The sequence below is a fragment of the Trichomonas vaginalis genome, chromosome V, assembly GCF_026262505.1.
Source record: "Trichomonas vaginalis G3 chromosome V, whole genome shotgun sequence".
NCBI classification, from domain to species: Eukaryota; Parabasalia; order Trichomonadida; family Trichomonadidae; genus Trichomonas; species Trichomonas vaginalis.
In genome coordinates this window covers 30,458,643-30,473,403 of record NC_067207.1, presented here as the reverse complement: position 1 = coordinate 30,473,403, position 14,761 = coordinate 30,458,643, and the positions used below count along the sequence as shown (strand labels likewise).

Sequence of the window (14,761 nt, the reverse complement as noted above, 5' to 3'; positions counted from 1 at the left end):
CCTCTTGTTCTTGTTTAAAACATTCTCAAATTTCTTGTCAATGTCAGCAAACTTTTTTTTAACATATTTTTAGAAAAATTAAAATTTTTATCTTTTAGAAAATGTCTAGCGATTTCGCTATCTATATTCGAGACAAGCTTTTCGACAGCAAAACATCTGTCGACCATAAAATCTTACATAGTGTAAACAAGAAAGGTGAATTTGTTCTAAAGTTCTGTTTCTGGGAATATGACAAGAACCATAAAACATTAAGCAGAGCAGTCTTAAAATTTGTCAATGACAGACTTGTTGACAGAGATGACGCCTCTTGGAGAGATGAAGTCCAACAAAACTTCTTAGAATGCAAAGAAGACACATGCGCTGTTCTTGAAAATGAAATAGAAAACAGAATAGAAGAGCTATTAAATGACAAAGCACTTTTACAAAAATATGGTTCTGAGAAGTTTGACATAACTCCACCAGAGAAGAAGAAGAGAGAAAAGAAAGAAAAGAAAGTAGAAGAAGAGAAGAAAGAACCAGAGCCAGAGAAAAAGAAATTTGACATGTAAAAATAAAATTTTATTTTTAGAACATTTCTGGGTCAATGTCAATGTTCTCTTCCTCTTTAGGAGCAAACCCGGCTTAGACTCTAAAATCTTTTTACCCAATTTACCTTGAACTTCAACTATCTTAGACTCATAATATTCATAGTCGTCTGCTTTCTTTGGTTCATAAGGTATAACAAGTTTGTATGCTTTGCCTTCTTTAAGGCTTGAGAACCTTCTGTCAAAACTTTTTTTGACTGTTAACAAACCTTCTATGTCTAAGTCTTCAAATTTCGCACCATTTTTAGTCACAATAGCAAACTTAACTGGTTCGATGTTCCAAACTTTGTCAAATGTAGACTTTTCAAAATGGTAGAAGTAAACATTCAAATATGTGAATGGGTCTAGTTCTTCTTTAAGTCCTGACATGTACTTGTTGACTGAGATGAATTTTGTCATCTTTTCTATCGGATAAAAAAATGTTTTTTTTTAAAATTTACTCAGAAAAATTTTTCTTTGTATATACACCATTCTGAACATCTAAAAGACTTTTGACATTTGCCAAGAATGTTCGTTTAGACGCTGTCATATAACCATACTCTTGACAATATTGTTTATACGAATCGTACAATGACCTTTCATCTAAACACTCAAAGTCAGTTTCATCTATGAACAGTTCATATACACTCTTGTTTGCTTCTAACAATGTTTGTCTCTCTTCGGTATGTGGAATTTGTCTTGGATTGAACTTAGAAATATCTAATGTCATGAAATATGAGAACAAGTGGTTGTAAAAGTCAGATGTCAAAGTTTCTGACAAAGCGTCAAAATATTCTGTATCTTGCATATGAGAATCTGACGTTCTGACAACTACATATCTTCTGTCAGAACTTTCTAACTTCATCGGAACAGCGTTGTTTGAAACCATGATGAAATTTGCAACATTTTCACAAACTCTTTGGTCTTTATACTTTCTTTCAACAACTCCAACTTTGTCTGTTATAAGACTCTTCAAAGCATCCGAGTTCAAAACTTTTGTTGTATCTATACTTTGAAGTTCGTTACATACTATAAGTTTCATATTCTCTATTGAAGAGTTAAATTTACCGCAGATGTTTTCTAAGTTTGTCATATTAGGGTTCGAATAGCCCTCTAACAGTTTGCACAAAATATCTGTAAAGAAAGTGTTCTTACCTGTTCCTTGTTTTCCAATTAAATGAGAGCAGTTTCATTTTAGCACTTGGATGTTGTAAGATGTTTGCAAACCAACATAAGATATACTCATAGACTCTTTCGTTTCCATTGCATATAATTTCTTTGACATGGTCTAACCAAGCTTCTATAACATTTTCTTTCCATTCTACTTGTTCGTATTTATATCCAGTGAAGATAGAATAGAAGTTTGGAGAAGGTGTATAAAACTTTATACCACGAACTGAAAAATCTTCTAACTTTGACAATAAGATATCCCAAGCATCTAACATCTTCATGCCAACTTGTACGAACTTTTATTTTCTTAAGTTTCTGTTTACATTCTTGTTCTGAAACTATTGTCGCTTTAGGTTTGTTAAAGACTACATCCCATTCTTTCATGACATAACATTCTGGGGCAGAGTCAACATAAATGACTAAACGTTTCAAATTCTCGACTGCTTTGTTATAGTCTCTAAATGGACACATATTTCTGAACGCTTGGAAGTCATAAAAATCTGAAACATCTATTCTGTACATTTTTATAAAAATAAAAAAAATATTTTTTTTATTCTTGACTTTGTTGTTCTTGAGCTATTTGTTGTTGAAGTTGTTTTTGTAGTACAATACTTTCACCAGTTGCATCTTCCAATTCGAAACTTTCTGCCGTCATTGACAAATACATAGGACATAAAAGTTTTACAGGAACAAAGTTTGCGTCAACTAAGGTTAAGTTTATGTTTGCCAAAGTGTTTGAGTTTACTAAAGCTGAAAACTCTGCATTCGAATGAACAATAGGCAAACCAGCAGAGAAAGTGTTGTTTATACGCATGAGTATCTTTTGGTCATAGTAGTTTCTGTCGACATTCGAATAGCACTTTGAACCTAAGTTTGAAACAATATATAAAATAGGTGTACTTAAAGTCAATGGAACAGACAAACCTTGTATGACACCTTTTCCTGTTATAGGAAACTGTTGGTAGTAAAAACCAGATATAAGTTTTGTATTATAGCTCATATCGTTTATACTAAACTCAGTCGGACATCCAAACATAATGAAACCTGCTCTAGTTGCAGCACATGTTACATCCGTCCTTAAAGTATTAAATAAGTCAACAAAACCTGTTGGTGGTATATCTGAGTAAGTATCTTCAAAGGAGTATTTTTTACCATTCACAACAACAAAGTCTTCTGGTGTCAAAAGAGCAAAACAGGCTTTAGTCGTCATCGTGTTTAAGGTCAGTTTACAATATCGTCCTTGAGGACTTTGTAAGTTTGTTGTTATAGAATTATATGACTCAGGGTTTTTAGTCGTAATAGTATAAACCACTATGTCTTCTGCCATTTACATATATTTAAAAGTTTTTCTGAAAGTGGAGAAGAACTTCATCTAAACTTCACATGGCGTTTCTTGAAGTTCTCTGTCTAAGAAGTTCAAATATTTTGTAAAGACATAGAACTTTCCTTGTCTACACGAACAAACAAAACAGGGTCTTTCATATCGTTCAAAAGTGTGTAAAGTCCTTTACATGAAATAAAGTCTATATTATTTTTCTTCAAACATCTTTCAAGAAGTTTTGACATTTTTACTTAGCAAGTAAATTTTAATGAAATGTTGTGGTCGTCAAATATTTTTATGACGTCTGGGAAACTATATTTTAAGTTCAACGTTTCACCTCCTTTCATAACGTATATCTTGTCAATGACATTATATGAAACACCAAGCAAGCAATGTCGGGTTCTATTTCTTTGATGTTTATATCGTCTGCCTCTGTCAAAAGTTTCAATAGTTCTTTCAAAACTTCATGAGGTGCAATGACATATGAGTTCATTTTACAGGGTTGTGTTCGACCAAGTTTAACATTAGACCTAAAGCTTGACAAATCTTTCCTGAGTTTTAGTTTGTCTTTAAGTTGTTGGTAGTCATTTCGAATATCTGCAACAGAACTTAAGTCTCTGCTAACTTCAGGATATGTTGGTTGTTCTTTTACAGGAACTATTGTTATACCATCTTCTTCTTTGTATGGTTTCCCCACTTCAACATCTCTGTCTTTGACATTGACAACAACACTTTGACTGTTTGTTTGAGTTGGTGAATTTAACTTCACATCTGCCACCGCCATTAAACCTTTTGAAACACTTACGCTTCTATTTTTCGGAAATGACATTTTACTTAGAATAAAAAGATGGACGTATTTGAGTATCTCTTCGAATTGAAGCAGAACAAAGTTTACACACACAAACAATACAAGTTCATTGATAGAATAGTTCTTTACACAAACAATGGAAAATGTTATAGAATAGCAATATTTGCTGAACCAAAATATTTTCATAAAGCAAAGAAAGTTGGTATAACCGAAATGGTGAAAGTTCTTGAAGCAGACAAAAATATAACAACAAAACTGACCGATATTTCTAAAGGAAAGTTTATAATACAATATTATATCAAAACTGGCGTACTGTCAATATTTGACGGAGAGAAGTCAGTTCAAGAACAACTTACTGACCTGCTGCCAAAATCTGCTCGATGGAAGCTGTCGTTATGCCAATCTGAGGAGCCCCAGCAGGTTTCATCGAACGAATCTTCAAAAGAGCATCTTCCGTGAAAAGTGCTATTGGTTTTGTAAACTTCTTTGCTTTCAATTCATCTGGACCGTCTCTGTCACCAGTATATTGTATTTGAACTGTACCAACAGTTGAAATACCACCCATAAAGTCTTCTGAGTCAGCAAATGGAATGCCAAGCCAAAAGTTTGAACGGTCTCCATTTGTATATTGAGTTTTTTGAGCTCCTGTATGGGTCCATACTTTCACATATGGCATAATAGAACTTTGCATTTCAGGGTTAATGGTTGTTGTGAAGTTGTTGTTAAAGTTCATAGCATCTAATGTCAAGTTGTATGACCTCATATCTTCAACTGTAGAATATTCTTCTCTTGGATAATATTTGCCATCTATGTTTATATGATATTTAATACCAGGGTTGTAGAAACAAGAATAGTCATTTATAGTTCGTCTGAAAAGAACAAACATAGTATCTGCATGTTTCATTGCAGTTGTTAAAGCAATATCTGTTCTTGCACCTGGTTCAGCACTTTGGTTTCCAACTTCACCTGCAAAGTCTTTGACAGATATTTGGTGTATAGGGAACATAAGTGGAACTGCAATATATTTGGCAGCTAAAGCATTTGAAATATCTGGGTCCAACATATAGACTGCAAGTCTGCTTTCTATTCTCTTGCATTCAAACTTTTCGCATGTGAACTTAACTGGGTCCCAAGCAGTTCCAGCAGCATTGAAATAATAGTTTACTTCAGTGTTGAAGTTTGAGAAACCAAAGTCTAAGTCAACTTTGTCTTTGCAAAATTCGGCGAATGACGTTTGATTTGCTCCCTTTACGTCTGTAAGAGTGAATGGGTCTTGTGTTGGTGCAATGACTAAGTTATTTTTGCTTGGAGTAAGTTCGATAGAAATTTTTCCTGCCCAGTTTGGCAAGTATCTTAAAAACCTGAAGATGAGGAAAGATGACAAAGGAACTCTAAGTTTCAGTTTTACTTTGGTTACTGCTGCTGCAGTTTGTCCAGAAAGGTTAACATAAACTCCTGGAACGTTAGGGTCAAGTCTTCTTATTTTCTCAATAGTTGCATACTGGTCTGTTTGTTCTCTAGCTTGTGGTTGTACTGAGTTTCTCAAAGCGAACCATTCATAGTTTGCCCATGTTACTGTTTGAACTAAGTCAGAGTTAGAATATATCTTATATCCCATAAAAACTTCTGGAGCATATTGGTATCCGACATAGAAAATTCCATTGCAACCTTTCTTGTCAGACAACTTGGCAGAAGGTTTTATTTCAATGTCTTGTTCCACGTATAAGAAAGAGTTGTCAATAGAAATTATATGAAACCTGTCGCAAGCAATATCTACTGTTGTTGAAGAACCTTCTCCAAACTCACCTACGTTTCCATATGAAACAGCAGTTGTATATTCGTAAGTTCCAGGAACTATTTCTGACCTTCTAATGGCATTGTCGCATTCGTTATACCATTCGGAAACATTTCCATTCATGGCATCCAAAACTGTTGGCGTTATATTCTGAGCGGCGTACATTTCATATGGGTAAAAATATAGAATAGTTGGATTTATATGTCATAATAGAACCCACGTGGACCAAGCTTTACTTTCTTCCTGACTGAGTTTTTAACTCTTCTTTTTCCTTCATTGCCACTACTTTCACTAGATGAAGTTACTTCTTCACTACTTTCACTTTGTTCTACTCTTCTCTTCTTCTTTGGTGTCGCTTTTGGTAACTTGCCCTCTGCTTCAAGTTGTTGCATCTTTGCCTCATGTTCACCTAGTATGTTGTAAATTTCCCATGTCCTTTTTGCCTTTGGGCTCTGGTCGCCCATCTCAGGTAACCTATATCCTAGAAAGATTTTGTCATAGTTTGTATTTGAGTCTTCGCGTATTGTTTGCATGACTCTTTCCTGAGTTTCCGGTTCAAGCTCTTCAAACAGAGCCTGTCCATATGGAATAAGCTCGTTTCCAAATATATGTTTTTGTAGCCATTCTGGTTTTCTTTCCATGTTACCAACTATATCTTTTGTGAATGGGAAAGCTTTTACCCAACGCTTCAGTCTTGCGTCATTTATTTCTGTAGTTGGTTTTATTTTGTCAAGGAACATGTTTTTCAATACTAACATTTCATTTGGTACTGTCCATTTGAGTTTTCTTAAATATTCATCCCTTCTCAGTTCATTGTCTGCAAAGTAAGTTTTTATGACATTTTGTAAACTTTCGTTTGCAAGGTCATGTACAATAGGTTCTCTTCCTTCTCCCTCCCTAACTTTCTTTCTAAACTCTTCACCAAATATACCATCTTTATGGTTCTGTGTAGTTCTTTTAGATAAATGTTCTAGAACGTCAGGTGTTATATTTCCATCAGCCATGTTCATTTCATACTGGTCCAAAATATCTGCATGTTTCATATCTTTCAATGGCATTAAAGCCGCGCTGAAAATACCAGCTATATCTGGTTCACCATTGACTTCCATTGCGTCTACAACTTCTTGGAATTGTGGTTGTAAGTTTATGAACCACCTATCCGGGTTAGCTTTATGACCCCATCTCATTGTAGTTCCATAGTCTGCAGAAACAAAAGTAGGTTTGTTTCCATCTTGGTTAGGTTCTGAATGAACTTTAAACAATGTTTCATTTCTATATGTTTTGGTGAAATTTAACCTTTTATTTCCACCGAGTTCATCCAAAGATTGAACGTTGTATGCTCGTAAGTAAAAAGGGTTGTTGTATTTGTGTACATTTTCTTTCAGTACTTCCATTCTATGCTGAATATTTTCATCTGGTGTTGGAGTCTTTTGTATGTCGGCAAACATTTTTCGATATTCTTCTACTATGTCAGCCGAATTTTTTTTAGACTCTTGGAAAGATTCCATATTCACCTCATACTCTTGTTGAGGGTCAAGATTTTTCGGCTGTTCCAAATCTTCATCTAGTTCTGTGAAGTTAGTTTCCAAAGGAGGGACTTGTTCGTTTCCTTCAGGCTCTTCTAGCTGTTGTTGCTGAACTATTTCTTCCATGTCTGGTTGTATCTGAACTTCTTCCTGTTGAGTTTCTTGTACCTTATCTCGTGGCATTTCATATATTCCGAGACGGTTTTTAGCAAATTCCCTATTTAAGTCATCCGCATTCATAAACCTTTCTTCTTTCGTTCCGTCTCTATTTTTTACGCGTTTTATGAAGAGAGTTGAATCGTCATTTAGCTCTGACATCAAATATCTCGGAGTAAATTCATCCATGTCATTTGGATGATATGCTATTAAATCATATCCCTTAGCGAGCTTGTATTTTCCAGGTTTGAGATTATATTCGATTTGGTGCTGAGTCATAAAGCTAAATAGGTTCGGGTCAGTATTTCCTTTCTTGAACTTTCTAATAGCTTCTTTATATCTGTCACTAAAGTCAATACTATCTGGGTAACCATATTTTTCCTTAAGCATTTTTAAGATTTCTTGGTTTCCTTGTTCTGTTTGTGGTTGTTGTTGTGCAGGGTTTTGAACTGTTGGTTGCTGTGCTGGTTGTGGAGGTGGTTGTTGTGCTGGTTGTTGTTGTTGTTGTGCTGGTTGTGGAGGTGGTTGTGTTGGTTGTTGTGTTGTTTTTGGTGCATGCCTGTGTCTGTGTCCATGTGACGATGTAAATGTTTTAGGTAGTCCTGGTGCAGGTGCTTCTCTTGGAGGGTTTGGTGGTATATAAATTCCAACAGCTGGTATATAAGTTCCACCAGCTGGTATATAAGTTCCACCAGCTGGCACATATGTTCCATCTGCAGCGTAATGTCCTACCTGACTTTTCGTTTTTAAGAAAGCATTTACTAGGTCTGTTTTGGTCTGTTGTAACTCTTTTTCTTGACTTTCCACAACAGTTGCTCTAACGGCGTCATAGGCACTTTGAACTGCCTGTCTCGTTGCTGCATCTGTTATTTTCGTCATATTTTGTGCTACTTCTTTTAACTCTTTGTCGAAACCTTCAGACTTCAGTTTCTTTCCAGATGAGAAGTCGTTCACTAGTTTCACCTTACTATGAAGAGCTTCGAAGGCGTTCTTAAAGTCAGCATTCGTTAAAGCTTCATTTGAACTGTCTTCATCCGCTTGTATTTTTGTCCTTATTGACCCTATAAGTTGGGCTGCTTTAGCGTTGGCTTGGGCATCTAACCAGTCATTGTTAGCTTTTATATATTCTGCGCTTTTCATTGCCTTTTGCATGGCTGCGTCGTTATTTTTACTTTCTTGTGCTAAGTTTTCATACTGTACGGTTTGGTTTTGCAACTGTAAAAGTTTTTCTGCCTTTACATTTGCTTCAACTTCTTTTTTATACTCATCGCTATCCATATATGTCTTCAGGGCTTTTTGTTTTATCTCTTCATCTTTCAGTACTTTATATTGAGTAGTATGGTTTTTCAAATTTAAAACATCTTGTTCCATTTTTGCTACTTCTGCTGCTTTTTCTGACACTTTTTTCGCATATTGCTCTGTACTTAGTTCTTTCAGTTGTTCTTCTTTCTTCTTTTTCTCTACGTTTAACTCATTGAGTTTCTTTGTGTGTCTGTCATATTCTAGTTTCTTTTCGTTTTCACTTATTTGCTTCTGTATGTCTATGTTTGACTTTTTGACATCTGTTATTTGATTTTTGAGTGAACTCAAATTCATTTGACTTTGAGGGTTATAGGCTGTTCCGTCTGCAGCTCCACCATAGCCTGCCATTTTCGCTAAAAGTGCCGCTCTTAAACCTCCACTCTGTGCACCAATGACTCGGTTTAAAAGCGTAGGGTTGCTTGACATTTGTTGCAACATAGTGGGGTCATTCATCATTTGTTGTTGCAACTGTTGTTGTGGTGTCAGTTTTACTATTGGATGTTTCAATGCTCTCTTCCTCTTACGTATATTCTTACGTAGCTTACGTGGCATTTTAAGTGAAGTTAAAAAGCGGCTTTATACTAAACATCTTCGGGGCTAGAGGGCACGAAGTGCCTGGAAGCCCCACTTCCTTTTTTTTTTTTCTTTTTTTTTTTTTTTTTTTTTTTTTTTTATTTTGCGAAATTTCCTGAAAATATCGATAGGAATCGTCGATTGTTGCGATTCGTTTTTCGTCAAAGGGAAGAAATCCCCTATTTAATTGACCGGATGCAGCCCCTAAAATTTCCGATAGTTTATTTTCTATCCGTTCCTAAATTGAGATATTTACACGGAGATATTATAAAATTCTGAAATCTAAACTTATGTCTCCATAAAAAAATACTAATGCATTGTGATAATAATTTATTGTTTTCTTAGAATCTTTATTTATTTTTTTATAAATGGATCCAATTGCTGATCCATCAAATATCAAACTTTATTTGCCAAAAACAGATAATGCTATTGTTGATGCCTTTGAAATGGCTGTCTCTTCCTTCCAAGTTTCCTCTAAAATCGAAGGCGCAAAATTTTTTATTCCAACTAATGCAGAAATATTAAATTCAAATAACTCAAAAGTTGAAGAAACTTCAAATTCGGCAAATCAGAAAGAAACACCTTTGGATGAACCTAAAAATCTACCAAAGTTTAACATTTTAGATAAAAGACCAATTGACAAACCAATTCAAAATCAAGAGCCGAAGTCTAGACCTGTGTTAAAAGAAAAACCTATACAAAAAGAAAACAAAACTGAAAAAGCAAATATAAAATCGAATGATAAGCAGCAACATTCTAAACCTAATAAAGTAAACGAAAATGAAGACAAAGACATGAGTGATTCAGCTAAATTAACTCGACCAAACCCAATATATGTTTCTCTACCAAATGCTTTTCCACCTGAACCTCCATCAATGATGGCACAATCTACAAGTAATGCAGTTACATTTCCACCTCCAATTCCTATCGATAATGATCCAATTCGAAATCATATGCTTCATGCTTGGTATTGGGCTGGCTATTATACAGGACTTGCAGATGCTAGGCGAAATCAAAATAATGTACTACCGAAATGATCATTTTTATAAAGGTACGGACACTCTTTAACCTTATTTTATTAAAAATGCTAGGGTATTTTCAAGGATCATATCTCCCTATGTATTTTATCAAGCAAGCCATCATTGGGGCAATGCAACAGAACATAGCAACCTATACTTTGTAATAGGATGTTAACTCGAATGATCTCTCTTTGGACTGATTATATTTTACAATTTCAGTAAATGTCGTTAAAAACTATTCACAGTAATAGGGTAGCTTCTAAATTGATTAAAACCAAGAATTACGTTTACAAAAGCATAGATTAAAAAATGAAATTTCGAATCGATAGTATCCAGCCAAAATTTTTGTTAGATAATCATATACATAAATCGCATTCAAATGGTAAATGCACAGTTAAAATATACAGTAAATCGGTCAATACAATTTTTGTGTAGAGATTAAATTGCGATGTTAAAATGCATTTATGCAGTTTTGCAGAAGTATTTTGACTTTTATTACCAAATTATATTTGTTTGCCAAGCAATTACTTGGATTTCATGAGATTCATTCCAAATTGATATTTGAAATCTTACCACACTGTTATTGTTTGATATCGTAATCAATAACCATTACCAGGAAATTACGAATACACTTAGATACATTTATTCTATTGACTTGTTGTTATAGAAATAAAATCATTATTAATTTACCTGCAATTTGTATGATATATATCATTTCTATCATAATGGCTGAGATTTGATCAGCTTTAAGTTGAAGAATGAAAAAATTTAATATCAGAATCAAAAAATATTGCAAATTTGCACCTCAAAAGGATTGAACTTCAAAGTTCTGATAATAATACAACAAGCTAGTTTTCCAAAAAATATTCTAAATCTATTTTTTCATGTGAAAAATCAAATATTTGATTTTCATTTTTCTTTTTATGAATTTTTTTTGGAATTTTCAACTATGTCTCAGGACAGAAAGATTATTGCAACTTTATTTAATAGCATATAATATGATGAGTTATATGTTTATTTTATACTCATATTTTTAATCACAAATATCTAACCAAATAATATGCAATTTTATTACAAATGTATTACAATTTTCACAAATATGAGCTACATCAGTAAAACACGTCGATGAAAAGAGCTTAAAACAGATTTTTAGTCTATTTATTTTCATATTACAAGTTTTAACATGCAATGTTAAAATTGTAGTAGATATATGAGATCATTGAACTTGTTAGTACTACGTGCATGATAAAGTAAGCTTCAATTTTAGACCAATATTGTAAATTGAATCAAATTTACGGTATTATATTGATATATAATTCGTTTTATGATATAGCACTGATATAATACTTGTGCTGAATTGTACCATCGTGACATTTAAGAGATTTTTCTCGATAATTCTGGATGATTTAATTTCTCTAGATTGTATTTGCCGATTTTCTCCAAACTACGTATTCTACATATGCATAATATGTATAGCCTGTATCTGGAGTTTAAGGCCAAAAATTTGGTTAGAAGGGAGTGTCCGTACCTTTATTTTTATATGATAATTTCGGAAAAAACATTTTGGAAATTTTACATGGCAAAAATCAAAAAATTTCTGACAAAAAAAATTCCACTTTCAAAGTTATAAATGAAGCAACCAAAACCAAAAATAACAAAGTGGATAGTACTTGTAAGGTGGCCGTTTCTGGTTAAATCCATTAAAATCTGGGAAACTCAAATGGGAATAAATTTTTTTTTCAAAAAATTCGGGCCTCCGGCGGCAGCGCTAGCCCTTCGGGCGCGTTGGCGCCGCCGGCCAATGACAAAACCAAATTATTTGCAGCTAATATGAAATATGCCCTTATTATTTTTCCTGATTTTTTCCTCCTTCTCTTCTTTCTCTTTCTTTTCTTCTTATTTTCCCTTTATTTATTCTCTTTTCTCCAAGTTTTTAATTAAATATTAGAAAGATGTTAAAGATACATATAAAATAGTAGTATTAGTGAATTAAAAATCATTAGATAAAAATATTTTGTTTCTATTTCAATGTTTTCGATCAAATTATTCAATTTTCAAAATAAATATGAAGCAAAAGAGTTTCTAAAGAGTAATATTACATTTCTCATCTCATATACTATAGATTCGAATTTATATATACCAAAAACCTACTCAATATGATATACATTATTAAATTTCGCTCATAATTGATAATTTAACAGCTTTTTTAAAATGTTAAACCTGTTAAATTTAATCTCTGCAATGCTAGGCTTGATCAATAAAAAAAAAATGTAAAAATCGAAATTAAGTCAAGAGATATTGATGATATTAATAGGTGGGGCTTAATATTTGTAATATATCGATATATCCTTACACTAGACCATACAATTGAGATTTATAGAATCTGGGATAAAAAACCTTGAGGTAAACCACCGAGATTATGGTTTTGGCTAATATGAAGTGAATATAGTTGATCTTTCAATGATATATTTGAATCAATGCCTTCTTTTATCAAAGGATAATCTAATTTTGTGGAAGAAACTTTTATCTTAGGAAAATCGTATTGTTAAAGCACGCTGAGTCATCCTAGGAGAAATTTTTGCTAACCCATATATAATGGGGAACCTCTTCTTATTCCCAGAAAACTTGTGTGGCATGGGGAAAATTGAGAACTTTTTTTACAAAATTGAGAGATTTTGTAAATAAATTGAGAGGAAAAAATGGGGGAAAGAACACCAGAATTGGTAATAAAAAAATACATGAGATTCGCACAAAATTAGCATAGTAAGCACCGCCATGAATAGTAGATGTATATTGCAACAGAAAATTATACGGGAAACGAATTTAATATCTCCAAAAATATTTTGAAAATCAAAAAATAAAAAAATTTTATTACCATATAAACCAGATTTTTTTACCTTGGGGTACGTTTCCCAGCGGTTATTAACCAGAATCGGCCAGCTTAGTACTTGTGTAATAAACAGAAATTCATCAAAAGTGACAACTCTCAATTTTTTGACATTTGTAAATTCTAAATTGAATGAGAAAAATGAAATAATACTAAGCATAATACAATATTCTAGATTTAATTATAATTAGGAAAAAGTTAGTTTTGAGAGTACTTTTCATAGGCATATAGAATGAAATCTTCTGAAAAATAATATCACATAAACTCATATTATTTTCTAATATATAACTATTTTATATAAAAATCAAATTCAATGATCTTAAAAGCGAAGGATAAACCTCAAAATTTACGAATATAATGAGTGGGAATATAATGCTTATCTATCATAAAACCATATGAAATATCAATTTTTGCTTTACGCCTAATTTTTGACGACAATTAGCAAAAAATGTTAAATGTTAACACTCAGTCCATTTGAATATGAAAAATAAAATTGACTTTGATTAAATGTTTTTATTTATCATGCAATTCTTCTTGCGACCAAAGATTTGAATAAAAGTTCAAAAAATAAGATAGCTTAAAAAATAATATACGGTAGTGTTTACTAATAGATGAATAGTATATAAATTCTATTAAAATGGATTTGATCCAAAAAAATATATAAAATTTGATCATAAATAAAATCGTTTTAAATTACTTCTTCATTTAAATTATAACAATTATTTTTGATTTTATAATTATTTAGAGTATATAAAAATATCTTTGCAATTGAAATTTATACATATACATACAATTTAAACAGATATACAAAAAAAGTAAATAAAAAATTAATCTTGAGGAGGCTGAACTTGAGATTCATCCTCTATTTGAGGTAAATCGAAGTCTTGTATATTCGAAATATGTGGGCGATATTTTGATTGAGGAGTCATATGAACTCTAAATCCGAAAACTTTCTGATCAAAAGGTTTAAATTCATCTGATGTATCAAAATGGACAAATTCACAAAGGAAAAGATGTGGGAATGCAGGTCCGAAGTAAGCACCATCAATTGTTGGTGTTTTAGGAGCTTTGTAAATATCACAACATTTTGGGCAAAAAAGCTTAACAGCATGCTTCCTCAATGTTGAGGATGTACCCATTGGCAATAGATTTGTTCCATTACACAAAACTCGAGGGCATTGACCGAAAACTCCTGATTCGTATTTCTTTTTCATTGAATACAATCCCTTTGGCTGTGTAATCCATCTTGCATGTAAAAGACCGTAAATTCTTGTTGCTTGCACATGTATCTGTTTGATTTTATCTTCAGTGAAATCTTTCCATTTTTCTGAGTGTTGATCTGAAATTAACTCTATTGCTTCATCAAAGTTTTCAAATAATTCTCTAATGCCATACTGATTAAACCAATCGGTTACCCAATCTATATCAATTGCAACGTACCACCTGTTTTGAGGTAAGTTACAGAACTGAAAAATCCATGGATCAGCACTAGGAGGACACTTCACACATGGACCACCAAAAAGACGGAACCCATCGTACTCAATAATCCGTGGAGCGCCGTCTTTATTCGTCATATAAAAAAAAATAAACTTTAGAGCATAACGGAGTAAGTTAAATTTCATTATTAAAAGAGAAACAAAA

At 32.9% G+C, this 14,761-nt stretch overlaps 5 protein-coding genes and 1 pseudogene across 6 annotated transcripts, besides 2 other annotated features; 2 read left to right on the top strand and 4 right to left on the bottom strand.

Moving 5' to 3' along the window:
* Positions 1–6,901: part of a mobile genetic element that runs on past the window's edge.
* TVAGG3_0430960 (protein of unknown function, DUF4108 family) lies at positions 649–983 on the bottom strand (the record flags this gene model as incomplete). The annotated part of the gene is made up of 1 exon (XM_051233774.1): positions 649–983. A coding segment is annotated over one exon (335 nt), but the record flags the coding sequence as incomplete, so codon positions are not given.
* On the bottom strand, positions 1,021–2,263 carry TVAGG3_0430950 (annotated as a pseudogene). Its single transcript has one exon. A coding segment is annotated over exon 1 (1,243 nt).
* TVAGG3_0430940 (uncharacterized protein) lies at positions 3,902–4,321 on the top strand (the record flags this gene model as incomplete). The annotated part of the gene is made up of 1 exon (XM_051233773.1): positions 3,902–4,321. One exon carries the CDS (start codon positions 3,902–3,904, stop codon positions 4,319–4,321), a length of 420 nt encoding a protein of 139 aa, XP_051103503.1.
* TVAGG3_0430930 (protein of unknown function, DUF4106 family) lies at positions 4,799–5,822 on the bottom strand (the record flags this gene model as incomplete). Its single annotated transcript, XM_051233772.1, has 1 exon — positions 4,799–5,822. A coding segment is annotated over one exon (1,024 nt), but the record flags the coding sequence as incomplete, so codon positions are not given.
* Positions 6,902–9,582: 2,681 nt separating the features above from the next.
* TVAGG3_0430910 (uncharacterized protein) lies at positions 9,583–11,067 on the top strand (the record flags this gene model as incomplete). Its single annotated transcript, XM_001320820.1, has 1 exon — positions 9,583–10,251. One exon carries the CDS (start codon positions 9,583–9,585, stop codon positions 10,249–10,251), a length of 669 nt encoding a protein of 222 aa, XP_001320855.1.
* Positions 11,068–13,186: 2,119 nt separating this feature from the next.
* Positions 13,187–13,223: a mobile genetic element.
* A 489-nt stretch (positions 13,224–13,712) lies between these two features.
* TVAGG3_0430890 (protein kinase regulator protein) lies at positions 13,713–14,694 on the bottom strand (the record flags this gene model as incomplete). The annotated part of the gene is made up of 1 exon (XM_001320819.1): positions 13,948–14,694. The coding sequence occupies one exon, from the start codon at positions 14,692–14,694 to the stop codon at positions 13,948–13,950; it is 747 nt and encodes a 248-aa protein (XP_001320854.1).
* Positions 14,695–14,761: the final 67 nt, after the last annotated feature.